At 50.1% G+C, this 26,537-nt stretch overlaps 2 protein-coding genes across 4 annotated transcripts in view; both read right to left on the bottom strand.

Annotated features, from left to right (window-relative positions):
* LOC147090644 (BPTF-associated chromatin complex component 1-like) overlaps positions 1–7,240 on the bottom strand; it is a 30,608-nt gene extending 23,368 nt beyond the window's left edge. Inside the window, exons 1-2 of one of the 3 annotated variants that reach the window (XM_085977407.1) lie at positions 6,596–7,240; positions 4,884–4,978 (exon numbers count right to left, since the gene is read on the bottom strand). In XM_085977407.1, coding sequence (XP_085833533.1) covers positions 4,884–4,978; positions 6,596–6,616 — 116 coding nt within the window. In that variant the 5' untranslated portion in view covers positions 6,617–7,240. The remainder of the gene's footprint in view (positions 1–4,883; positions 4,979–6,595) is intronic. The other 2 variants (XM_085977406.1, XM_085977408.1) reach the window with 2 other exon arrangements.
* A 5,628-nt stretch (positions 7,241–12,868) lies between these two features.
* Positions 12,869–24,248, bottom strand: rnaseka (ribonuclease, RNase K a). Its single transcript, XM_085977409.1, has 3 exons — positions 24,072–24,248; positions 16,276–16,355; positions 12,869–14,145 (listed from the first exon to the last, which is right to left on the bottom strand). The coding sequence occupies exons 1-3, from the start codon at positions 24,147–24,149 to the stop codon at positions 14,001–14,003; spliced, it is 303 nt and encodes a 100-aa protein (XP_085833535.1). The 5' UTR covers positions 24,150–24,248; the 3' UTR covers positions 12,869–14,000.
* Between the last annotated feature and the right edge of the window lie 2,289 nt (positions 24,249–26,537).

Genomic DNA, 26,537 nt, shown 5'->3' with positions numbered 1-26,537 from the left:
GGTGGAGCGGGGAGGGGGGAGGGAGGGGTGGAGCGGGGAGGGGGGAGGGAGGGGTGGAGCGGGGAGGGGGAGAGAGGGGTGGAGCGGGGAGGGGGAGAGAGGGGTGGAGTGGGGAGGGGGAGAGAGGGGTGGAGTGGGGAGGGGGAGAGAGGGGTGGAGTGGGGAGGGGGAGAGAGGGGTGGAGTGGGGAGGGGGAGAGAGGGGTGGAGTGGGGAGGGGGAGAGAGGGGTGGAGTGGGGAGGGGGAGAGAGGGGTGGAGTGGGGAGGGGGAGAGAGGGGTGGAGTGGGGAGGGGGAGAGAGGGGGGTGGAGTGGGGAGGGGGAGAGAGGGGGGTGGAGTGGGGAGGGGGAGAGAAGGGTGGAGTGGGGAGGAGGGAGGGGTGGAGCGGGGAGGGGGGGAGGGAGGGGTGGAGCGGGGAGGGGGAGAGAGGGGTGGAGCGGGGAGGGGGAGAGAGGGGTGGAGCGGGGAGGGGGAGAGAGGGGTGGAGTGGGGAGGGGGAGAGAGAGGGGTGGAGTGGGGAGGGGGAGAGAGAGGGGTGGAGTGGGGAGGGGGTGAGTGTGGAGGAAGAGAGGGATGAGGTGGGTAGGGGGAGAGGGGGGGTTGGCTTGGGAGAGGGGCGAGTGGGTTCATGAGTGAGGGAGCGTGCAAATTAAAATGCTCTGTATCCAGCAGGAACAGACCGACACTGCTCGACAAAATATCCCCATACCCATTGCTGCCCACTATTAGAATATTGTGAAGCGCAGGGTAAAGCTGTGTCCAATTCCAACTGTGTATCTCGACATGTCCGCTCATGCCCCCTATTCACCCACCTACCCAATGTGCGCCAGCCCACACAAAAGGCGCCCCACCTACTGCGCCAGCATGGCACTCCGCCCCAGCCATCGAGCGTCCTATCAGAGTCAGGCTGGCGTGTTGTGCCAATTAGCCCCAGACCGCGACGGTTTCACGCTAGCGGCCTGTGCCCACTAGGCACTGGATTGAGACTGCCCAACTCATCTCACGGAGAGCCCTGGCAGCCAGCAGAGAGAGAGGACGGTGACAAGTCTGCTCGCTACTGACAGACGAGTGAGTGAACGAGAGATTTTATAGGGCCGTGCCAGATACGTGAACTAGTTTTTATGCCCAGGGACAATGAATGGGTTGGTATTCTTGGCCGCTAAGCGAACAGTTAATCTACAACACCATTGACAATAGGACATAAGAAATAGGGAGAGAGATCGGCCTTACTGCCCCTCGAGCCTGCTCCACCATTCAATAAGATCCTGGCTGATCTTCGACCTCAACTCCACTTTCCCGCCCTATCTCCATATCCCCTGATTCCCTAGAGTCCAAACATCGATCTCTGTCTTGAATAGACTCAACGACTCAGCATCCACAGCCCCCTGGGGCAGAGAATTCCAAAGATTCACAACCCTCTGAGTGAAGAAATTCCTCCTCATCTCAGTCCTAAATGGCCGACCCCTTATCCTGAGACTGTGACCCCTGGTTCTAGACACTCCAGCCAGGGGGAAACATCCTCTCAGCATCTACCCTGTCAATCCCCCTCAGGACAAGGTGTAAACTAGTAAAAGGCAAACAAGCCGATGTCAAGAACCATTTCGTGCAGTGATTAACGCTGGAAATGGGGTCCCAGGTGGGATGCAAAACCCTCCTGGAATCATTCAAGAGCGAGTTGGACAGTGCGATGGGAAGAACTGTAGGTTAGTATGGAAGGGTGAGCTAGATGAGCCGAACTGCCTTCCTCACCTGTACTTAGTTTGTGAAGGGACTTTCACCCTGTAGGCTTTGAACCTGATCGCAGGAGTGCCGTACTCAAGCTATCACCCAGTGCCTCGTGACAGTTTCCTCCTTTAATCCGACGCCGCAGCCGTTTGCATTTGACTTTCACCCCCTTTTTATTTCTTTCCCCACCCCACCGATTATCCTCTAGGAACATAGCAACGGGAGGAGGCCATTTAGCCCCTCGAGCCTGCTCCGCTATTCAATGAGATCGTGGCTGATCTGTGACCTAACTCCATATACCCGCCTTTGTTCCATATCCCTTAAGAGTGTAATGTAGCCAAGTTTGCGGATGATACAAAGATGGGTGGGAAAGCAAGTTGTGCAAAGGACTCAAAGAATCTGCAAAGGGATATAGACAGGCTAATTGAGTCAGCAAACATTTGGCAGATGGAGTGTAATGTAGGAAAGTGCGAGGTTATCCACTTTGGCAGGAAAAATAAAAAAGCAAATTATTATTTAAATGGCGAGAGATTACAAAATGCTACAGTTCAGAGGGACCTGGGGGTCCTTGTGCATGAAACACAAAAAGTTAGCATGCAGGTGCAGCAAGTAATCAAAAAGGCAAATGGAATGTTGGCCTTTATTTCAAGGGGGTTGGGGTATAAAAGCAGGGAAGTCCTGCTACAACTGTACAGGATATTGGTGAGACCACACCTGGAGTACTGCGTACAGTTTTGGTCTCCGTATTTAAGGAAGGATATACTTGCATTGGAGGCAGTTCAGAGACGGTTCACTAGGTTGATTCCTGAGATGAAGGGGTCGACTTATGAAGAAAGGTTGAGCAGGTTGGGCCTATACTCATTGGAATTTAGAAGAATGAGAGGGGATCTTATTGAAACATATAAGATACTGAGGGGGCTCGACAGGGTAGATGCAGAGAGGATGTTTCCCCTTGTGGGGAAATCTAGAACTCGGGGGCACAGTCTCAGAATAAAGGGTCGCCCTTTTAGAACGGAGATGAGGAGGAATTTCTTCTCTCAGAGGGTCGTAAATCTGTGGAATTCTCTGCCCCAGAGAGCCGTGAAGGCTGGGTCATTAAATACATTTAAGGTGGAGATAGACAGATTTTTGCAAGATAAGGGAGTGAAGGGTTATGGGGAGCGGGCGGGGAAGTGGCTTTGAGCCCAAGATCAGCCATGATCTTACTGAATGGCGGAGCAGGCTCAAGGGGCCAAGTGGCCTATTCCTGCTCCTATTTCTTATGTTCTTAGAGTTCCAAACCTCTACCACCCTTTGTGTGTAGAAGTGTTTCCAAATTTCACTCCTGAAAGGTCTGGCTCTAATTTTTAGACTATGCCCCCCAGTCCTAGACTCCCCAACCAGCGGAAATAGTTTCTCTCTCTCTACCCTATCAGTTCCCCTTAATATCTTGAAAACTTCAATCAAATATCCTCTTAACCTTCTAAATTCCAGGGAATACAACCCTAGTTTGTGTAATCTCTCCTCGTAATTTAACCCTTGGAGTCCGGGTATCATTCTGGTAAACCTACGCTACATTCCCTCCAAGGCCAATATATCCTTCCTAAGGTGTGGTGCCCGGAACTGATCACAGTGCTCCAGGTGTGGTCTAACCAGGGTTTTGTATAGCGGTTGCATAACTTCTACCCCCTCCTCTCATCAGTACACCACACGGGTAACCTGTGCCTAAGTTTCTTACAAGTGTCACCGGGCAGTACCAGGGGGAGGACCAAGGGGAAAATAGGAACATATATTAATGATCTAGACAAGGGAACTAGATGTAATATCTCCAAATTTTCAGACGACACAAAGCTGGGTGGGCGAGTGTGCTGCGAGGAGGATGCCGAGAAACTCCAGGATGATTTGGACAGGTTGGGTGATTGGGCAAAAGCATGGCAGATGCAATATAATGTGGATAAATGTGAGGTTATCCACTTTGGTGGCAAAAACAGGAAGGCAGATTATTATCTGAATGACAATAGATTGGGAGAAGGGGCAGTGCAACGAGACCTGGGTGTCCTTGTGCACCAGTCGCTGAAGGTAAGCATGCAGGTGCAGCAGGTGGTTAAGAAAGCAAATGGTATGTTGGCCTTTGTAGCGAGAGGGTTCGAGTACAAGAACAAGGATGTCTTGCTGCAGTTGTACAGGGCCTTGGTGAGACCACAGCTTGAGTATTGTGTGCAGTTTTGGTCGCCTTATTTGAGGAAGGATATTCTTGCCATGGAAGGAGTGCAGCGAAGATTCACCAGGCTGATACCTGAGATGGCAGGAATGACGTATGAGGAGAGATTGGGTCGATTGGGCTTGTACTCGCTGGAGTTTAGAAGAATGAGAGGGGATCTCATTGAAACTTATAAAATACTGGCAGGACTGGACAGACTAGATGCAGGAAGGATGTTCCCGATGGTCAGGGAGTCCAGAACCAGGGGTCACAGTCTAAGGATAAGGAGTAAGCCATTTAGGACAGAGATGAGGAGGAATTTCTTCACCCAGAGAGTGGTGAACCTGTGGAATTCTCTACCACAGAAGGCAGTTGAGGCCAATTCATTAAATATATTCAAGAAGGAGTTAGATATATTTCTTAAGGCTAAAGGGATCAAGGGATATGGGGAGAAAGCAGGGACCGGGTACTGAACTTGGATGATCAGCCATGATCGCGTTGAATGGCGGAGCAGGCTCGAGGGGCCGAATGGCCTACTCCTGCTATCTTCTATATGTTTCTATGAGGCGGCCATTCAGCCCCTCGAGCCTGTTCCGCCATTCAATGAGATCATGGCTGATCTGTATCTTGCCTTCATTCCTTCATTTACCCGGGAAGAGATAGCATACGAGACAAGAGGTCCAATTGCCTCGTCCTTCCTCTCCGCCCTATACTACCTATCATGGCTCCCCCCTCACAAGATCTGGATCCCATTGCAGAATGCTGTCGAAGACACTGGGCGCCCGTGCCACGGGACGGTCACCGCACTGGCGCTCATTTCTGCGGTGGGCCCGCAAGCTTTGGCCAACAGAAGGTGCGCTTCAGCCCACGGGCCTGGTGGCCTGCGGGCTACCAGGGGCTAACCTTGAGGGGGGTGAGAGGTCAGAGGGGGGACGGGCTGTAAACGCGCCGCGCCAGGCTTCCACTGCCGTCCACTTACCCAGCCGGTGAGGAGTCCGCCACCGGGTGAAGCTGCATGGTCAGCTCTCCGAGTTTGGTGAAGGCGGCCCCGGCCGCAGAAAATATCTCGCCCACCTGCAAGGTCAAAGGGCGGGTGAGTGTTCAGCGTGAGCCGCAATCTGATCAGACAGTGCACCGGGAGGGGCGAGAGGCAAAACAAACCCTCCTCCCTCACCCCCAACTCCACTGCCCCACAGACACAGTCTCTCCGCACCTCGGCTCCCCCTCCATCCATTGCCAATTGGGCAGCCTCCGCCCGATCTACAAGCACGCCTCGTCCCCAGGCTCAAGTGCACTGTACCAGGCCGTGATCTATCTCTCTACCTCCCCTACCACTGTGTACAGATGCTCTGCTGGACCATGGCAGTAAAGCCTCACTGGCGCACCTGGCCCGGGTGGTGAGCCCAGGGCAGTGCCACGCATAATATGACCCGGGGCCACTTGCAATTGGCCTCCCCTCCGAATCTGCCTCCTCCCCCACCGACCTGCAGCCCAAGGTAGGCTCACTGCTCCAGGTACCCCTGGATTTCAGTCACAGTCTCCTTCATTGGGTGACATTTAGAGCGGGGATTCTGTGCTGTTCCCTCTGGCAAGAGGCGAGGAGGGCTTCCTACAAAAGGGTATGTCCATCGAAGGTTCCATAAGGCAACTGAAAGGGCCCCGATAAATCTTAGGACTCATAGCGGGAAGAAGTGCCACCGATTGGCAACTGCAGAGACAGATCACTGTGTGTGGGGGAATCACAGGCACAGCCTCCCCGTCCCATCACTGTGAGTGGGGGGAATCACAGACACAGACCCCCGTCCCATCACTGTGTGTGGGGGAATCACAGGCACAGACACCCGTCCCATCACTGTGTGTGGGGGAATCACAGACAGACCCGTGTCCCATCACTGTGTGGGGGGGAATCACAGACACAGACCCACGTCCCATCACTATGTATGGGGGAATCACAGAGACAGACCTGCATCCCATCACTGTGTAAAGTCAACATCTTAAGCAAATAACAGAGTCCTTTTGTGTCCAGTCTGTACACTCAGCTGCTCAGATACAAAACTGAAGCAGAGTTCAAAGGGTCTTGCAGTTTGGCGTCCGCTTTTCTCAACTCTTAACCCCCACCCCACCACAACTGGATGGCACAGTAATGTGGAGCTTCAGAGCAGAGATCTTGGCCACGATTCACCAAGCAGCACCATACAATGGGGGCAGCCAAATACTTCTGCACTGGGGGCAGGGGAAGGAGGGGATGAGGAAAACACTGCTACACACAAAGGGTGGTAGAAGTTTGGAACTCTCTTCCGCAAAGGGCAAATGATACCAGATCAATTGTTAATTTTAAACTGGAGATTGATAGTTTTGTTAACCAAAGGCATTAAGGGATATGGGGCAAAGGTGGGTACACCGAGTTAAGTCGCAGATCAGCCATGATCTCACTGAATGGTGGAGCAGGCTCGAGGAGGCTGAATGGCCTCCTCCTGCTGCTGTGTTCCTACGAAAGACAAGGGGGAGAGGAACGTGGTGGGGAGGTGCACAAGGGAGAGGGGAATGCATGTGCACGCTCATAACTCTCAATTCGAGGCCGCCGTGCACTAAGCCGCCATCATTCGACTTAACCTCACGTCCTCCTCGACTCTTTTCGCTGCATTTATAGGCTCGCCCGGGTATAACCGGTTTTAAGACGGCGACCCTTACCTTCGTCGACGCCGAAGTCATCCTGAGGGTCGCCCTTCTGACCTTTCTACGTGCAAGTCGGGCAAAACAACGGGCGAGCGAGCGGATTCGATCACGGTTTGCAGTCGGTCTAAAACAACTTCGGCACGGACCAAAATTCGAACCGGGCTGGTGCCAACGATGACGACTCGCCAAATGCCTGGCGTGGGGAGGGGAGTGGCACAAGTGCAAAAATATTCCCTTACCCTCTTGTTAAAAAGCTCAATTTAAACTCAATGCTGCAAATGGGATTTATTTATTTATTAAACTCCCACAAGATTTTGCAAAGTGTGGGTCCCAAAATGCTGCTTCTTATATATATATATATGCAATCTTTAATTTCTTCCTGGTGCAATTGGCAGGGATTTCTTTTTGCCAATGCAGTTAGCAGGGTTTTATTCTCAGTTTTACCCCCTCCACAGCCCTTTTGCAATGTAATTTTAGATTGTAATTAGGATTAAATGTTACTGAATTCACTCAGCGGGTTTGCAATGCACCAGGAGCTGTCGTCAGGGCCCCGGATCCGCAAATCAGGCACTCTGCCCTCCCCCAGGCTGTTTTCCCCGCTCCCCCGCTCAAAAAACAGTCCCAGGATTCCCAGCCCTGGACTAGGCCGCGTCTCCCACAGCAACAGCCCGCCTCCAACCCAGGCTTCGGTCTGATTGGACCGCCACCCGCCATACTCCGTGTTGATTGGCTAGCTGGCACATCAAGAGTCAAACGTTTCAGGTCTCTGACCCTTCGTCAGAATGTTCTCATTGGACCTCCTCGCTCCATTCTCAGCTTTCATTGGCTACGCTGCACGTCAATCACTAATGAAACACGCCCTCTCAACCCAGACGCGTTCTCATTGGACTGCCTCCCTCCATTCTCCACTATGATTGGCTACAGTCCACGTCAATCAATAGTCGATCCGCCTCCTGAAACCAGCTTCGTTCTCATTGGACCGTCTCCCTCCAGTCTGCCCTTTGATTGTCTCAACTGCATGTCAATCAATGAGCAAACCCGCCCACTCTCCCCGACCCCAGTCTCGTCCTCATTGGCCTGTCTCCCTGCGCGCTCCTTCTTGATTGGCTAGCTTGAACGTCAATTGAAAAATCAAAACCCCACGTCAATTGAAAAATCAAAACCCCGCCTTTATCACCGCGCTTATCGGAATATTTACAAAGCGGGATCGGAGGTCCCGCCTCTTCGACTGTGCCCAATGAAAGGTGAGCATTGCGTTGATTGACAGAGAATCTTTCCCAGTTGATTGGCATCTACGACTGCCCAATCAAAGAGCTAGCCCCGCCCTCTCTGGGCAAGGTAGCAGCGCCACCAGGCGCTGGGAGGCCGGTAAGAGCAGACAGGCTGGCAGGACTTGAAATAGTCAACAGGCCTCATGTCAAAGTTCAATTCATTACTGGCATAGGTAGAAGCATAGAAGATAGGAGCAGGAGAAGGCCATTCGGCCCCTCGAGCCTGCTCCACCATTCAATGAGATCATGGCTGATCATCCACATTCAGTACCCTGTCCCTGCCTTCTCCCCATATCCCTTTAGCCTTAAGAAATATATCCAACTCCTTCTTGAATATATTTAATGAATTGGCCTCTACTGCCCTCTGTGGTAGAGAATTCCACAGGTTCACCACTCTCTGGGTGAAGAAATTCCTCCTCATCTGTCCTAAATGGCCGACCCCTTATCCTTAGACTGTGACCCCTGGTTCTGGACTCCCCCGCCATCGGGAACATCCTTCCTGCATCTAGTCTGTCCAGGCCTGACAGAATTTTATAAGCTTCAATGAGATCCCCTCTCAATCTTCTAAACTCCAGTGAGTACAAGCCCAATCGACACAATCTCTCCTCATACGTCATTCCTGACATCCCAGGTATCAGCCTGGTGAATCTTCGCTGCACTCCCTCCATGGCAAGAACATCCTTCCTCAGATAAGGTACTACTTATATCATTCTTTATAGAATAGAATCTTACAGAACAGAAGGAGGACATTCGGCCTGTTGTGCCAGTGCCGGCTCTTTGTAAGAGCTATCCAATCAGTCCCACATACAAGAACATAAGAAATAGGAACAGCAGGAGGTCAGTTCAGCCCCTCGAGCCTGTTCCGCCATTCAATGAGATCATGGCTGATCTGCAACCGAACTCCATAAACACGCCTTTGCCCCATATCCCTTAATACCTTTGGTTAACAAAAAGCTATCAATCTCCGATTTAAAATTAGCAATTGATCTAGCATCAATTGCCCTTCGCGGAAGAGAGTTTGAAACTTCTACCACCCTTTGTGTGTAGAAGTGTTTCCTAATTCCACTCCTGAAAGGTCTGGCTCTAATTTTTAGACTATGCCCCCCTAGTCCTAGACTCCCCAACAAGCAGAAATAGTTTCCCTCTATCTACCCTATCAGTGCCCCTTAATATCTTGAATACTTCAATCAAATCACCCCTTAACCTGCTAAATCCCAGGGAATACGAACATATGAATTAGGAGCAGGAGTAGGCCACTCGGCCCTTCGAGCTGCTCTGCCATTCAATAAGATCATGGTTGATCCGATTACCCCACATTCCCGCCTACCCCCGATAACTTTTCACCCCCTTGCTTACCAAGAATCTATCTACCTCTGCCTTAAAAATATTCAAAGACTCTGCTTCCACCGCCCTCTGAGGAAGAGAGTTCCAAAGACTCACGACCCTCTGAGAAAAAAATTTCTCCTCATCTCTGTCTTAAATTGGCGACACCTTATTTTTAAACAGTGACCCCTAGTTCTAGATTCTCCCACAAGAGGAAACATCCTCTCCACATCCACCCTGTCCAGACCCCTCGGGATCTTATATGTTTCAATCAAGTCACCTCTTACTCTTCTAAACTCCAGCGGATACAAGCCTAGCCTGTCCAACCTTTCCTCATAAGACAACCCGCCCATTCCAGGTATTAGTCTAGTAAACCTTCTCTGAACTGCTTCCAACGCATTTACATCCTTCCTTAAATAAGGAGACCAATACTGTACACAGTACTCCAGATGTGGTCTCACCAATGCCCTGTATAACTAAAGCATAACCTCCCTACCTTTGTATTCAACTCCCCTCGCAATAAACAATAACATTCTATTAGCTTTCCTAATTACTTGCTGTACCTGCATACTAACCTTTTGCAATTCATGCACTCGGACACCCAGATCCCTCTGCATCTCAGAGCTCTGCAATCTCTCACCATTTAGATAATATGCTTCTTTTTTATTCTTCCTGCCAAAATGGACAACTTCACATTTTCCCACATTATACTCCATTTGCCAGATCTTTGCCCACTCACTTAACCTATCTATATCCCTTTGTAGCCTCCTTGTGTCCCCTTCACAATTTACTTTCCCACCTATCTTTGTGTCATCAGCAAATTTAGCAACCGTACTTTCGGTCCCTTCATCCAAGTCATTTATATAAATGGTAAAAAGTTGAGGCTCCAGCACTGATCCCTGTGGCACACCACTCGTTACATCTTGCCAATCAGAAAATGACCCATTTATGCCTACTCTCGGTTTCCTGTTAGCTAACCAATCTTCTATCCATGCCAACATGTTACCCCCTACACCATGAGCTTTTATTTTCCGCAATAACCTTTGATGTGGCACCTTATCAAATGCCTTCTGGAAACCTAAGTACAGTACATCCACCGGTTCCCCTTTATCCACAGCACATGTTACTTCCTCAGAGAACTCCAATAAATTGGTTAAACATGATTTCCCTTTCACAAAACCATGTTGACTCTGCCTGATTACTTTGAACTTTTCCAAGTGCCCTGCTAGAACGTCTTTAATAATAGCTTCTAACATCTTCCCTACGACAGATGGTAAGCTAACTGGCCTGTAGTTTCCTGCTTTCTGTCTCCCTCCCTTTTTGAATAAAGGAGTTACATTCGCTATTTTCCAATCTAACGGGACCTTCCCCGAATCTAGGGAATTTTGGATAATTAAAACCAACGCATCAACTATCTCACTAGCCACTTCTTTTAAGGCCCTAGGATGAAGTCCATCAGGACCCGGGGACTTGTCAGCCCGCAGCTCCAACAATTTGCTCAGTACCACTTCCCTGGTGATTAAAATTTTCCTGAGTTCCTCCCTCCCTTCCATTTCCTGATTTGCAGCTATTTCTGGGACAATCCGGGACAAAATTTACAGTCACTTGGACAACTTGACTATCAATCTAAAACCTTGTGTCGAGTGTTGGTTTAAATTACTCCACAAGGTTCAGCATAACTTCCTTGCTATTTCTTACTCTAGTGCTATCTGTCTCTCCCAATCCTTTGTGCACCTTGTTTCTCCTTTCTAATGCTACATCCTGGTGCCCATCCCCCTGACAAATTAGTTTAAACCCCCCCCCCCGCCCCCCACGAGGACATTGGTCCCAGTTCTGTTGAGGTGCAACCCGTCCAGCCTGTACAGGTCCCACCTCCCCCAGTACCAATCCCAATGTCCCAGGAACCTAAAGCCCTCCCTCATCTCTCCAGCTACGCATTCATCTGTTCTATCCTCCTACTTCTATACTCACAAGCTCGTGGCACCGGGAGTAATCCGGAGATTACTACCTTTGAGGTCCTGCTTTTTAATCTCTTTCCTAGCTCCTTAAAATCTACCGGCAGGACCTCATCCCTCTTTCTACCTATGTCGTTGATACAGATTTGGGCCACGACCCTTCCCCCTCAGAATGTTCTGCAGCCGCTCAGTGACATCCTTAACCCTGGCACCAGGGAGGCAACATAGCATCCTGGAATCACTTCTGCGGCCGCAGAAACGCTTGTCTGTTCTAACTATCGAATCTCCTATTACTATTGCTTTCCCGATCTTCCTCCTTCCCCCCTCCTGTACAGCTGAGCCACCTGCGGTGCCATGGACTTGGCTCCTGAAACGTGCTGTCCACGAAGCTCTCAGCCTCGCGGATGCTCCGCAGTGACGCCAGCTGCTGCTCAAGCTCCGAAACCCGGAGCTCGAGCTCCTCCAGCGGACGTCACTTCCTGCATGTGGTTGTCCAGGACACGGGATGCATCCTGGATTTCCCACACGGCACATGATGTGCATTCCACGGGACTGAGCTGGCCTGCCATGCCTCTACTTAATAGACTATTAAGTAACTTAACAGAAATAAACTTAAGGCTTAAAAAAAATCCCTAACTACTCACCAATCAGCTCCTTCCTTTGCACTGACGTCACTTACCTCGCTCCCCGACGCTCGCGCTCCCTCCGGGTTTGTGGGCCTACCTTTATCTGAGGCCACTCCTCTCGCTGTTCCGCTCTCGTGTCTATTAACTTAGAGACCTTGGGTTCTGTGGCTCCACTCCTCCTTTTCAGTCAGACATCTCCACCGCCTTCCTCCTCTCCACCGATTCCTGCGCTCACAAAATTCCTCCACGCTGCTTGCGATTCACTCAGTTTGCGTTCTCCCAGCTCTGTGCTCAAGCTCAATTTTAAAATTCTCATCCTCGTTTTCAAATCCCTCCCCCTCCCCATCTCTGTAATCTCCGACAGCCCCACAACCCTCCGCGATCTCTGCGCTCCTCCAATTCTGCCCTCTTGAGCTTCCCCAATTTTAATCGCTCCACCATTGGCGGCAGTGCCTTCAGCAGCCGCCGAGGCCGAGCTCTGGAATTCCCTCCCTGTACGTCTCCGCTTCTCTCTCTCTCTCCTCCCTCCCCCCCCCCACCCACCCCCCCCCCCCCTTTAAGCCGTTCCTTAAAACCAACCTCTTTTCTGCCCCAATAGCTCCTTATGTGACTCAGTGTCAAATTTTGTTTAATAATCGCTCCTGTGAAGCACCTTGGGTCGTTTTATTACGTTAAAGGCACTGTATAAATGCAAGTTGTCATTGTCATAATACTGCTCTGTGAAGAATAGCTATACAGGAAACTTTCGATTTACCGGCACCTAAATAACCCGAAATCTCGGTTAACCAGCAAAATTCAGGAGTAGGTTCAGGTAAGTTTTATTACTTGCCTTCCTCCATCTGTTGCTGTGCAAGGGTGTGGCTGCAGCTGTTGCTAAGCTACAGAGACACTTGGAACTTGTGGCCATTGTTCTGAACCTGTTGCTAAGCAACAGGGTTTGTTGCTTTATACGGAGCTCTCAGCTCTCCGTATCTTTTACTATAGCTTTCGGTTATCCGGAATTTTTGATGAACCGGCACCGAAAAAAAGCTTCCTGTACATTACATCCTGAGGACGACCCAATTTATTTCAGGAAGGGTCAGAACAGGCGAAAAACTGCTTAACCGAAAGAACTCCAAATTTCATCCATTTTATTGCATCTCTCTGGTTTCCAAATAATGGATCATTTATATGTGAAAGAACAGGTGGTGTTTTCCCACACCATTAACATCAAGACATAAAGCTATTCATCAATTCATAGATCTAAAAAAAGACCCAAAAATAACACCTACACAGCTTCTCATACACAGATACTGCCTCGTGACACACAAGGTCCTACATCAACATTTGCGGACTTCTGTCGCTTAGAACAATTGGTCGTGAAGGAGTGGGATTGAAGAGGAAAGGGGGAGTCTCCTAAAAATCGATGGGAGGGGGAAAACACGGGGCTGCACACGAGACACAGTGGGATGCAAGCTCGGTGCTCCGACAGGTACAGGACAGGCAACGTTTGGTGCCCATGGGAATGTAAGCCAGTCTTCTCTTCCCCTCTGGCTTTAATCTTCAGGGAAAGGGGGTGGAAGGGAAAACAAAAAGAGGGACTTCCTCGGCAGCAACATTCCCGCCGCACCCATTCAGGACCGATCGGGCCTGCGGGCTCTCGTCCCCAACTCCAAGGAAGCCCGTCTCCATGGCAACGAGTGCCAACCGATTGAGAGGAGGCCACGGATATGCGACTCAAAAGCCTGCTCCCATTCCCCAACTTTCGTAGAAAGACGAGGGGAAAAGAGACGGCAGCTGCCGTGGTCCATTTACGGGGTTAGCATTAGACCCAAACACTACCCCAGGTCTTTCATTTCACCCCCTCCGGCCTTCCCTCAGCGCCCTGCATTTTAGGCTTTCAATACCACTGGTCTGCCATGGCCTACGGGCGGCCATTTTAGGTGGGTGGGATGAATGGGATCAGAGGGGTGGGATGAATGGGATCAGAGGGGTGACTGAAGGACATCCGAGGGAGGGAGCGAGAATCTCTCGACAAGGGGCCGCCCCCTTCCAATTCAATCCCCACTCCGCACACGATATCACAAACAAACAGTTCATTAAATTTATTTGAACACATCTTGGTTTCCCCCACCCCCCATATTATTTAATTTTCAAGTACAATTTTTTTTTTAAATCAAAAACACACCACTTTATTTAAAAGGTAACAGCGGTCGCTTAAAGGGGGGGGGGGGGGGGCGGCGGGTTAAATAAATAACACAGCGGGCTAGCGCACCATGTACTCCTTGCGTTTGTTGAGGCGGATCTGACAGAATGAGAAGCCGCCCAGGACGATATAGATTCCGGCCGCAATGAAGCAGTTGTAGCTGACTTGTTCGTAGAGCCGGTAGATTCTCTGCGGGGGAGTTTTACTGTGGGAGGGGCACAAACAGCAACAAAATGGGTTAAGCACAGAACTACAGAGCTCTAATTTGAATATCTCGCACCCCCCTCACCCCAAACCCCGTTCTGGATTCCTCCCCACCCCCCCCAAACTCCACTAGATCATAAAGAACAAGAGAAGGCCCTTCAGCCCCTTCGAGCCCGTTCCGCCATTCAATTAGATCAAAGCTGATCTGTAGCTTAACTCATCCACCCGCCTTGGTTCCGTATCCTTTTAACACCCTTGCCTGACAAAATTCCATCAATCTCAGTCTTGAAAGCTCCAATTGACCCCCAGCCTTGACAGCTTTTTTGGGGGGGGTGGGGAAAGAGTTTTCCAGATTTCCACTACCCTTTGTGTGAAGACGTGCTTCCTGACATCAGCCCTGAACGGCCTGGCTCTAATTTTAAGGTTCTGCCCCCTTGTTCTGGACTCCCCCAACCAAAGGAAATAGGGTCGAGAGAGAGAGAGAAACTATCAACTCCTTTAATCATCTTGAACACCTCGACTAGATTACCTTAATCTTGTATACTCGAGGGAATACAAGCCTAGTCGGTGCAACCTGTTCTCGTAATTTAAGCCTTTTAGCCCCCTTATCATTCTGGTGAATCTGCGCTGCCCCCCCTCCAGGGCCAGTATATCCTTCCTGAGGAGCGGGGCCCAGAACTGAAGGCAGTTACTCCTGATGGGGTCTGAAGCATAAATTCCACCCCTTTGCATTACAGTCCCCTTTGAGATAAAGGCCAACACAGCATTACATAAGAACATAAGAAATAGGAGCCAGGAGTCGGCCATTCAGCCCCTCGAGCCTGCTCCGCCATTCAATAAGATCATGGCTGATCTGATCTTGGCCTCAACTCCACTTCCCTGCCCGCTCCCCATAACCCTCGACTCCCCTGTAGCTCCAATATCTGTCCATCTCCACCTTGAATATCTTCAACGACCCAGCCTCCACAGCTCTCTGGGGTAGAGAATTCCAAAGATTCACGACCCTCCGAGAAGAAAAAATTCCTCCTCATTTCCGATTTAAATGGGTGACCCCTTATCCTGAAACTATGCCTCCTAGTTCTAGATTCCCCCACGAGGGGAAACATCCTCCCTGCATCTACCCTGTCGAGCCCCCTCAGAATCTTATGTTTCAATAAGATCCCCTCTCATTCTTCTAAATTCCAATGAGTATAGGCCCAACCTGCTCAACCTTTCCTCAAGACAACCCCTTCATCTCCGGAATCAACTTAGTGAACCTTCTCTGAACTGCCTCCAATGCAAGTATATCCTTCCTTAAATAAGGAGACCAAAACTGCACGCAGTACTCCAGGTGTGGTCTCACCAACGCCCTGTACAGTTGTAGCAAGACTTCCCTACTTTTATACTCCATCCCCCTTGCAATAAAAGGTCAATATTCTATTTGCCTTCCTAATTACTTGCTGTACCTGCATGCTAACTTTGTGTGTTTCATGTACAGGAAACTTTCGATTTACCGGCACCTAAATAACCGGAAATCTCGGTTAACCGGCAAAATTCAGGAGTAGGTTTTACTTCATATTGTACTTGCCTTCCTCGATCTGTTGCTGTGCAAGGGTGTGGCTGCAGCTGTTGCTAAGCTACAGAGACGCTTGGAACTTGTGGCCATTGTTCTGCACTTGTTGCTAAGCAACAGGGTTTGTTGCTTTATACGGAGCTGTCAGCTCTCTGTATCTTTTACTATAGCGTTCGGTTATCCGGAATTTTTGATGAACCGCCACCACATCGGTCCCGGATAAAAAAAAAAAGTTTCCTGTACGAGGACACCCAGATCCTTCTGTACCGCAGCATTATGTAGTCTCTCTCCATTTAAATAATATTTTGCTTTTTATTCTTCCTCCCAAAGTGGATAACCTCACATTTTCCCACATTATACTCCATCTGCCAAATTTTTGCCCACTCACTTAACCTAATCTATATTAGCCTTTTTAATTGCTTTTTGTACTTGTGCACAATTCCAACCTGTAACCCCCCTCAGCTGCCTGGCCATAATTCACAATTGAGTCCCAACAACTGTCGTCGGACTATTTGACCACGAGGGGAGAAAGGGTGCCTCACAGTCAAACCTAATCTTGCCCCACCCCACTCCACTTACTCTTGAAAGTCCTCCTCGGTGAATGGAACATCTTCAATCAAGACGGCCGAGTGGATGTTAAAGAAGATTCCCAGGAGGACCTGGAATACGACGGTGAAAACAGACCTGTTAGACGGTCGGCCTCAGACAACACCGCCAACAGTCCCCCCCTGCCCCCACCCCACAAATAGCGCCAGCTTAAACCCTCCGCCCCCGTGGACAGCACCACATAACAACACCAACACCATTTGGCCCATCAAATCCGTCCCTTTTTGACACGTCAACTTCCTCTCAGCAAATCCGCCAATCCCTATTCTCTCCAGAAACACAACTCATTCCGACTTATTCCATAACCCAGTTGGGGTGGGGGTGAGGAAGTTCTGCTGAGATGCAGACAGAAGCAGCCCCAGTCGCCTAGCTTTTCAATTCCGGAGAAACCGGGGAAATCACCTTCACATAGAAACATAGAAGATAGGTGCAGGAGTAGGCCATTCGGCCCCTCGAGCCTGCTCCGCCATTCAATAAGATCATGGCTGATCATCCAAACTAAGTACCCTGTCCCTGCCTTCTCCCCATATCCCTTGATCCCTTTAGCCTTAAGAAATATATCTAACTCCTTCTTGAATATATTTAATGAATTGGCCTCAACTGCCTTTTGTGGTAGAGAATTCCACAGGTTCACCACTCTCTGGGTGAAGAAATTCCTCCTCATTTCTGTCCTAAATGGCCTACCACTTATCTTTAGACTGTGACTCCTGGTTCTGGACTCCCCCACTGTTCACTATTGTCCCCCTCCAGGGGCTCCCAGCCTCGCCCCCGGCACAAAGGGGCTCCCGGCCTCATCCCATCACACCCGGCCCTGCCCCAGCACAAAGGGGCTCCCGGCCTCTTCCCATTGTTAGAAGCCCGAAACTACCCACAGTCATTTTTTTTTTTTTTTTTAATAAATTTAAATTTATTCCACAGATTCTGAGTGACGTTAGCAAGTCCACATTTCGTTCTCATCACCGGCTACCCAGAGAGTGCTCTCGGTGAAGTCTGAGCAACACGTTATACACAACATTCTGTCCCAATTCCTCCTCTGATATAATCCATTACCTCGCTGGTCTCCTTGCTGCAGTTAGTGAAGCATTCTGCCCCACTCCAGAGACTGGAGCACAAAATCCAGGCTCACACTCCCAGTGCCGCACTGTCGGAGGTGCCGAATTTTGGATGAGATGTTAAAACGACTGACCTCTCAGGTGGACGTAAAAGATCCCGTGACGCTATTGGAACAAGGTGGGGCGGGGGAGGAGAAGGGAGTTCTCCTCCGTGTCCTGGGCCAATATTTATCCCTCAATCAACATCACAAAAACAGATTATCTGGTCATTATCTCATTGCTGTTTGTGCGAGCTTGCTGTGCGCAAATTGGCTGCCGCGTTTCCTACATTGCAACAGTGACCACACTTCAAAAAGTACTGTAAAGCACTTTGGGATGTCCTGAGATTGTGAAAGGCGCTGTAGAAATGCAAGTCTTTTTTTATAACGTATAAATATCTTAAAAATTCCAGAGAGGCCGAGAATAGATTCATACTTTTCTGACTTTTACCCCATCCTAGCTTGAAATCTCAGAAAGCCTGAAGGGAGTGCGAAGGGGAGAAGAACAAAGGGAAGGACATCAGCACTGTAGGGAGCTGAAACCGTTCACCATAAACGGAGGGGGCGTGGGCTGCCTCCAGTGACTCGGCTCCCACGCAATTCTCTCCAGATTTGGTCTGGGGATGTGGGCGTCACTGGCAAGGCCGCATTTGTTGCCCGTCCCTCGATGCCTCATAGAAACATACAAACATAGAAGATAGGAGCAGGAGTAGGCCATTCGGCCCCTCGAGCCTGCTCCGCCATTCAATGAGATCATGGCTGATCATCCAAATTCAATACCCTGTCCCTGCTTTCTCCCCCATATCCCTTGATCCCTTTAGCCTTAAGAAATATATCTAACTCCTTCTTGAATATATTTAATGAATTGGCCTCAACTACCTTCTGTGGTAGAGAAGGTGGTGGTGGCCGACCCTTGAGGATTGCCCTGGCATCTCCCGGGGGGGAGGCCGTGTGACTGGATGATTCTTGAGTGTCAAATCGGGTAATGAAGAGTCTACGGGAAGGCGGGGCACCACGAGGATGGGCACTTTGGGCGAGCAAGGGCGGGAGCGGGGCAGTTGGAGGTCAGAGGTCATGCGAAGACACTTCCAGGCATACGTTCAACCAGAGTTCGCAACCCCTGGGTAGCAGTGGGCCTTCTGCTCGCTCGGGTCACTCGACCACCAAGTCAACCTCATTGTGGGGTGGGATGGGAGCCCAGAGCGGGTTCCCTTCCCTGAAGGACAGGAGCGATACAGTTGGCTTCGAGACACAATGTGGCAGCTTTCAGGGTCACATTTTCCTGACCAGAATTATTGAACACACGATCTAGGCCGACATACCAGTGCAGCACTAGACCGGTTTTGATCGCAATGTAGCATAAGTCCCGGGGTCAGTGCTTGACGGAGCTGGTTCCTGGATGGACTGATCTGGTTTAGACTCCAAACACAGAAGTCCCGTATTGAGCAGGGCATTCTCCAGTTCTCCTGGGTTTTCCTTGCTGTGGGAGCTGGTGTTTTGGTTAGTGAGAGAGTCCTTGCTGTGGGAGCTGGTGTTTTGGTTAGAGAGAGTCCTTGCTGTGGGAGCTGGTGTTTTGGTTAGAGAGTCCTTGCTGTGGGGAGCTGGTGTTTTGGTTAGTGAGAGAGTCCTTGCTGTGGGAGCTGGCGTTTTGGTTAGAGAGAGTCCTTGCTGTGGGAGCTGGTGTTTTGGTTAGTGAGTCCTTGCTGTGGGAGCTGGTGTTTTGGTTAGCGAGAGAGTCCTTGCTGTGGGAGCTGGTGTTTTGGTTAGCGAGAGAGAGTCCTTGCTGTGGGAGCTGGTGTTTTGGTTAGCGAGAGAGTCCTTGCTGTGGGAGCTGGTGTTTTGGTTAGCGAGAGAGTCCTTGCTGTGGGAGCTGGTGTTTTGGTTAGCAAGAGAGAGTCCTTGCTGTGGGAGCTGGTGTTTTGGTTAGCGAGAGAGTCCTTGCTGTGGGAGCTGGTGTTTTGGTTAGCGAGAGAGTCCTTGCTGTGGGAGCTGGTGTTTTGGTTAGCAAGAGAGAGTCCTTGCTGTGGGAGCTGGTGTTTTGGTTAGCGAGAGAGTCCTTGCTGTGGGAGCTGGTGTTTTGGTTAGCAAGAGTAAATCAGTTTCTAGGTCTGTCTCTCTCTCTCCGCACCACTGGACACAGTGAATGAGGCGCTCAGGAATGCCCGACGCCTGGAGACACCAGAGCAGAGTCCAGTGCCATCAGCTCGCCGGAGGAGCAGGCCGAGAACACCAGCATCGTAGTGAGGGAGTTCTGCCCGTTGGAGCCGACACATTCGGACTGAATAAATCAAGATCCCGTTGTGGCGGATTTTTAACACTTTCTTTTAAATGACACCGAGGGTTGTGGAATGCACTGGTGACTGAAGCAGAGACCACATCAACATTGAAGAATAGAATCAGAGAATGAACCAGCACAGAAGGAGGCCATTCAGCCCATCGAGTCTGCACTGGCTCTTTTGAAGAGCAATCCAGTTAGTCCCACTACCTCCCCCCCCCCAACCTTTTCCATATCCCGGCAACTTTTTTCTCCCTTCAAGTATTTATCCAAGTCCCCTTTGAGGACTACTATTGGATCTGTATCCACCGCCCGATCGGGCAGCGCATTCCAAATCCTAACCGCTCGGTGAAGTTTTTCCCCCCCTCGCGTCACTTACTGGGGGCTGATTCGCACACAAAGCAGTCCGCCCGCATCCCACACCCTCTCCCCCCCCCAGCTGTCCCTGCACCAGACAGAAAGCCTCTCACACCTCACTCCCGGGCACCCTGTTTTGGGGGGGGGGGGGGGGGGGGGGGGGGGGGGGGGGGGTGGGGGGGCAGGCAGTGGGGGAAAGCAGAGGACCACAGAGTGTTAGACTCAATGCCGGTTGCAGGGCAATGAACCATCTGCATTTCAAGAGGGCATCTGCGCCGAGAACAGACAGTGGTTTACACAAGAACACGAGAACTAGGAGCAGGAGTAGGCTGTACGGCCCCTCGAGCCTGCTCTGCCATTCAATAAGATCATGGCTGATCTTCGACCTCAACTCCACCTTCCCACCCAATTCCCATATCCCTTGATTTCCTTAGAGTCCAAAAATCTATCGATCTCTGCCTTGAATATACTCAACGACTGAGCCTCCACAGCCCTCTGGGGTAGAAAATTCCAAAGATTCATCACCCACTGAGTGAAGAAATTTCTCCTCATCTCAGTCCTAAATGGCCGACCCCTTATCCTGAGACTGTGCCCCCTGGTTCTAGACTCCAGCCAGGGGGAAACAATCTCTCAGCATCTACCCTGTCAATCCCCCTCAGAATCTTATAGGAGATCACCTCTCATTCTTCTAAACTCCAGAGAGTATAGGCCCATTCTACTCAATCTAAGCAACTAGTTTTTGAATAAAATAAACAAATAATAAATTTAGCACATCAGAACCTGGACTGCACTCATCAAGTGTGTGTGGGGTGAGGATAGGTCTTGCTACGATGGATCACCTGGTTGACCAGCCGGCTCAAGTGTCTGTGATCATACTGGGCTGACTCAGGCGAGATACCATAGGGTGGCTGGCACCACTTGAAGGAGAGGCAGGAATCACCACGGGGGTTGAGTCACCTGTGCGGTGAGGGCCCTTTAATCCGCCTCGCCCACGCAATACTCCCTTCAGCTCCGACTGGCACGGAGCAAGTACAAGGCGTGCTGGAAGTGCGGGGGGGTGGGGGGGAACGGTTAGCCTTAAAAAGGAACTGTGCTCACCCAGCACGTCGCACCCGCACACAGCCCTGCACAGTTAAAGCACAGCCGAAAGTGCAGGCACAAAGTCGGCCTTCGATTCAGCCCCAGCCGCCCTCCAGCACGCCACAAGTCCACACTGCCTCTTGCTGTGATGGCTCACTTGGTTGAACAGGCTCAGTAACGATTCAGTCAACACACAGGCATTTGACTGTAAGGGACATGCCTAGGAAACAAATGAGGAAGAGCGGGAGAGAAAGACAAGACTTGCATTTATATAGCGCCTTTCACAACCTCAGGACACCCCAAAGCACTTTACAGCCAATGAAGTACTTTTTTTTTTGAAGTGTAGTCACTGTTGTACCGATATCTTGTTTTGCACACTTTGTACAAAAACAATAAATTGCAGGACAACGGAGTATTACAGTTTAAACAATTTTAATGAAGCATCAGGTTTGACCTGACTCACAGCAGTACAGCACCGTGTGGACAAGATGGAGTCAGGACCCTGGGTCCTCCAAAACAATAGCAGTCCTTACAGATGCCTGCAGACCAGTGACAACTCAGCATGTGAGCATGTGTACCGATATTGTTTTCTTGTTGGCCTCTGCGGAGCAGGCTCGAGGGGCCGAATGGCCTACTCCTGCTCCTATTTCTTATGTTCTATGGTTTGGATTCAAGAATTGGGCGGTTGGGCTGGGCAAGGAGGAGGTTGCCCCTCGAGGTGAAGTCACCAGTATCAGGCCGTTGAAGACTCGAAGCTACAAGGTGCCCCTGCTGTCAACGGGGCAGTCGAGGCCGGCCTGGGCAGGTAGTGACTTTACAGTAAACAGACAGCAGGCTTTTCATTGTGTGTTGCGGAGGGGAGGGAGGGGGGGATGTGGGTCACCCAGGCCAAGCAGGAACATGCAGAAGAATTCAGACCAGATTTGATCCCACACAGCAGGCCTGGCCAGGGCCCAGAAGCAGGTCACCTGGTCAGTCCCTGCAGAGAGCATGGCTTGAGGAACATCGAGAATGAAGAACAGAAACTAACATTAAAGAGGAACTCTTTCGCTGGAGAGAGGCTTCACAGGAGAGTAAATCAGACAAAATGTTGACACCGAGCCACATAAGATAATATTAGGGCAGGTGACCAAAAGCTTGGTCAAAGAGGTCGGTTTTAAGCAGCATCTAAAAAGGAGAGAGAGGAGCTTAGGGCTGAGGTAGCTGAAGGCACGGCCACCAATGGTGGAGGTGAAGGAAATCGGGGATGCTCGAGGCGCCAGAATTGGAGGAGCGCAGATATTGCAGAAGGTTGTGTGGCTGGAGGCGGTTAGAGATAGGAAGGGGATGAGGCCATGGAGGGATTTGAGCAAGAGGTTGTGAATTTTAAAAAATCGAGGCATTGCCAGACCAGGAGCCAATGTAGGTCAGCGAGCCCAAGGGGTGATGTGTGCCCAGGATTCTGACATAGGGTCATCGACCTGAATCATTAACCCTTCCATTCCCCTTCTCCACAGCTGCTGCCTAACCTGTGGAGCATTTCAGGCATTTTCTCTTTTTATTCCCCTAGATGCTCAAAATGTGCTCGCTGACACACACTGGCTCCCAGTCCGGCAATGCCTCAATTTTAAAATCCTCACCCTGGTTTTCAAATCCCACCATGGGCTCGCCCCTCCCTATCTCTGCAACCTCCTCCAGCCCCACAACCCTCCGAGATCTCTGCGCTCCTCCAATTCTGGTCTCTTGCACATCCCCGGTTTTAAAAATCGCTCCACCATTGGCGGCCGTGCCTTCAGCTGCCTGGGCCCTAAGCTCTGAAATTCCCTCCTTAAACCTCTCCGCCTCTCTCTCTCCTCCAAGAGTCTCCTTAAAATCTACCTCTTTCCTGTCCCAATAGCTCCTTGTGGTTTGGTGTCTAATTTTGCCCGATAACTCTCCCGTGAAGCGCCTTGGGACGTTTTACAATGTTAAATGCGCTGTATAAATGCAAGTTGTTGTTATATTCAGGGAGGGCTGGCTGGGCACACCAGCAGTTCGAGATTTACTAGTTTTATTCAGCGAGCCTTCCTGAAGGAAACCTCCTCTGGCCAAGTCGGGTAAGCAACAGTTGAGGATGACAATTGGGATAGGAGGTGGATCAGCCAGTCCTACTCCTCATCCAATGACCGCGCCCCCCCCCCCCCCGGCCGCCTCTCCCACCTCCCCCCAACATGTGTAGACATGAGTCAAGGGCAGGATTGGGCTCAGCTGTGATGGCCTCCGCAGTCGAAGAGCCTGCCAATTCATAGGGCGATGGGAGGGGAGAAGGCACGTTTGGGAATTAATCCCATCGGCAGTCAGCACAGAAAAAGGAAGAAAAGGGCTTGTATTTATATTAGCGTCTTTCACGACCTCGAGACGTCCCAAAGCCCTTCACAGCCAATGAAGTACTTTTGCATTCACGATAATAAAAACCAGCTGGCACCAAGGGAGCCACAAATTACCTGTGTCTACCTCACCCACGCCAAGAACACCTCTCACAACCAGCAAGCTCGATGCACAGAAACAAGCAGCACCTCCCTATGAAACCCCCCCCCACACACACATTGCACTGATAATGGAAATAATCAGGGGAAACAGCACTGAAATTCCACAGGGCAAATCACCCTCAAAATTCTGGGCACTGAGGGGGGGGGGGGGGGGGGGGTGTAGTAGTCCTGGGTACCCTGGACAACCAGGGGGGGTTCGATATGGACTGTGGGTTTAATTTTTTCCTCCAGTCTTGTTTCTCACTATTACTTCCATTATCAAGGCAGATTGCCTCCAGTTTTGAGCTAAACCATCAGCCCCTTGCAGAAAAAAAAACCAAAGTACCATTGGCGAGGAGGAAGGGGGGGGCAAGACCAGGGGAAGAAGTGAAATTGACACAGGACAGGGCCTTTGCCCAAGTCAGTTTCCTCTCTATTGCCCAGAGTGTTGGGGAGGGGAGAGAGAGTGCAATGGACTCACCAGCATGATGACTCCCCAGATACTGAGGACAATGCCACAGGCTGCCAACTTGGGTCCACAACACAGCAAAGACGCCATCTCCCAGTTGCCCAGCTCCAGTCCCTCTCTGCCTCTTCCTAGGAAGAATTATGCTACAAACTCCAGCTGATTGTGAAATGTATCAACCCTGGCACCACTCACTAACAGAGAGGAGAAGGGGGGGGTGGATTTGCACCAACAAGTACAAACACAACAGGACCAACAGACAGCCGCACCCCTCACCAACACAGCCCCCGCTGAATCCACTGCGAACAAGCTGCATTTGGATATCAATTATTTTATTCAAGAGAGCTCCTTTTCCTGCCTGAATTGACGTTGCTTTGAGCCTGGCCTCCCCTCCCTGCCTGTAAAGTGGTACAGTCCTAGACCGGATCACATGATCCAGGAAGCTGTCATGTGATATTTAAAGGGGGAATGGTGGTTTGGGAAGGGGAGCGTTTGTAGGAGGGGATTGGGTTTTTGTTTTTGCTGTTTGTTTTTAATAACCATATGTATTTCAGTTTAAAATTAATTTTATTTGTTATGTTCATTTTTTTAATTGAAGAATTATTGTCTATAGACCAAAATTGTAGTGCTCCCAGGAAGAACGTGTTAACAACGAGTTCCAGTTGATTTCTTCCTATTTCTCCAAGATTTTATAATAGTGAAACAGAATTCTGTGTATAATCTGTTAATTGCTATGTGTTTTTGGTGAGACCTGTCTTTTGCTTTGTGAAAAATTGCCTTCTGTTTTTAGTCTAACAGTAAATGTTAAAGGGCATAACAACAGAAAATGCTGGAAAAACTCAGCAGGCCAGGCAACATCCGTGGAGAGAAATTAGAGTCAACGTTTCGGGTCAAACCCTTTGTCAAGACTGGAAAGGCACAGGAAATGAAATAGATCGAAAGGCCGGGCTGGGAGAGAACAAAAGAGAAGAGACATTAAGAGGTATTCAAAACGAGACGAGATGGTGATCGGACTAGTGGAGACAAAAGACGGCTCTAGATTAGGTGTGAAACGTGCTGGCAGAATGGGAGACAGTTGCCATGTGGGAGAGAGGAAAAGTGGGGGGGGGGAAAGGCCAAAACAAAAGTGTGGATAAAAAGTAAGTAAAAATGTAATGGGGGCCGAGGTTATGATCTGAAATTGTTGAACTCGATATTGAGTCCGGAAGGCTGTAAAGTGCCTAATCGGAAGATGAGGTGCTGTTCCTCGAGCTTACGCTGAGCTTCAGTGGGACAATGCAAGAGTCCGAGTACAGTGAGGTCTGAGTGGGAATGGGGCGGTGAATTAAAATGACAGGCGACCGGAAGTAAAGGGCCTTTATTGCAAGGGGTACAAGAGTGAGGAAGTCTTGCTACAATTGTACAGGGCCTTGGTGAGACCACACCTGGAGTACTGTGCACAGTTTTGGACTCCTTATCTAAGGAAGAATATACTTGCCTTGGAGGCGGTGCAACGAAGGTTCACTAGATTGATTCCTGGGATGAGAGGGCTGTCCTATGAGGAGAGATTGAGTAGATTGGGCCGATACTCTCTGGAGTTTAGAAGAATGAGAGGTGATCTCATTGAAACCAATAAGGATCTGAAGGGGGGATTGACAGGTGGACACTGAGAGGCTGTTTCCCCCTGGCTGGAGATTCTAGAACCAGGGGTCACCGTCTCAGGATAAGGGGTCGGCCATTTAGGACTGAGATGAGGAGGAATATCTTCACTCAGGGAGTGGTGAATCTTTGGAATTCTTTGCCTCAAAGCGCTGTGGATGCTGAGTCTTTGAGTATATTCAAGGCTGAGATTGATTAGATTTTTGGACTCTAGGGGAATCAAGGGATATGGGGATCGGGCGGGAAAGTGGAGTTGATGTCAAAGGTCAGCTGTGATCTTATTGAATGGCGGAGCAGGCTCGAGAGGCCGTATGGCCTACTCCTGCTCTTGCTACTTATGTTATTCTTACCCTGCTAGTAGTCAGTGCTTTCAGGTTAGGGGGAACAACAGGCAGTACAAGAAACTTTCGATTTACCGGCACCTAAATAACCGGAAGTCTCGGTTAACCGGCAAAATTCAGGAGTAGGTTCAGGTAACTTTTATTACTTGCCTTCCTCCATCTGTTGCTGTGCAAGGGTGTGGCTGCAGCTGTTGCTAAGCTACAGAGACGCTTGCAACTTGTGGCCATTGTTCTGAAGCTGTTGCTAAGCAACAGGGTTTGTTGCTTTATACGGAGCTCTCAGCTCTGTATCTTTTTTACTATAGCTTTCGGTTATCCGGAATTTTTGATGAACCGGCACCACGTCGGTCCCGTCGGTGCCGGATAAAAGAAAGTTTCCTGTATACTGTTCCAAATACTATTTCTCATCTCTGCTGTAACATTCACTGCGCTGCTAAGTGTGCTCTGGGATCATTGCATGCTGTCTACCTGTTAAATCAGTAATCTACAGGCTCCACTTAAA

The sequence above is a fragment of the Somniosus microcephalus genome, unplaced genomic scaffold, assembly GCF_052327205.1.
Source record: "Somniosus microcephalus isolate GS21.2 unplaced genomic scaffold, FLI_Smic_1.0 unresolved_chr4, whole genome shotgun sequence".
NCBI lineage: Eukaryota > Metazoa > Chordata > Chondrichthyes > Squaliformes > Somniosidae > Somniosus > Somniosus microcephalus.
This window is presented reverse-complemented; position numbering and strand designations above follow the sequence as displayed.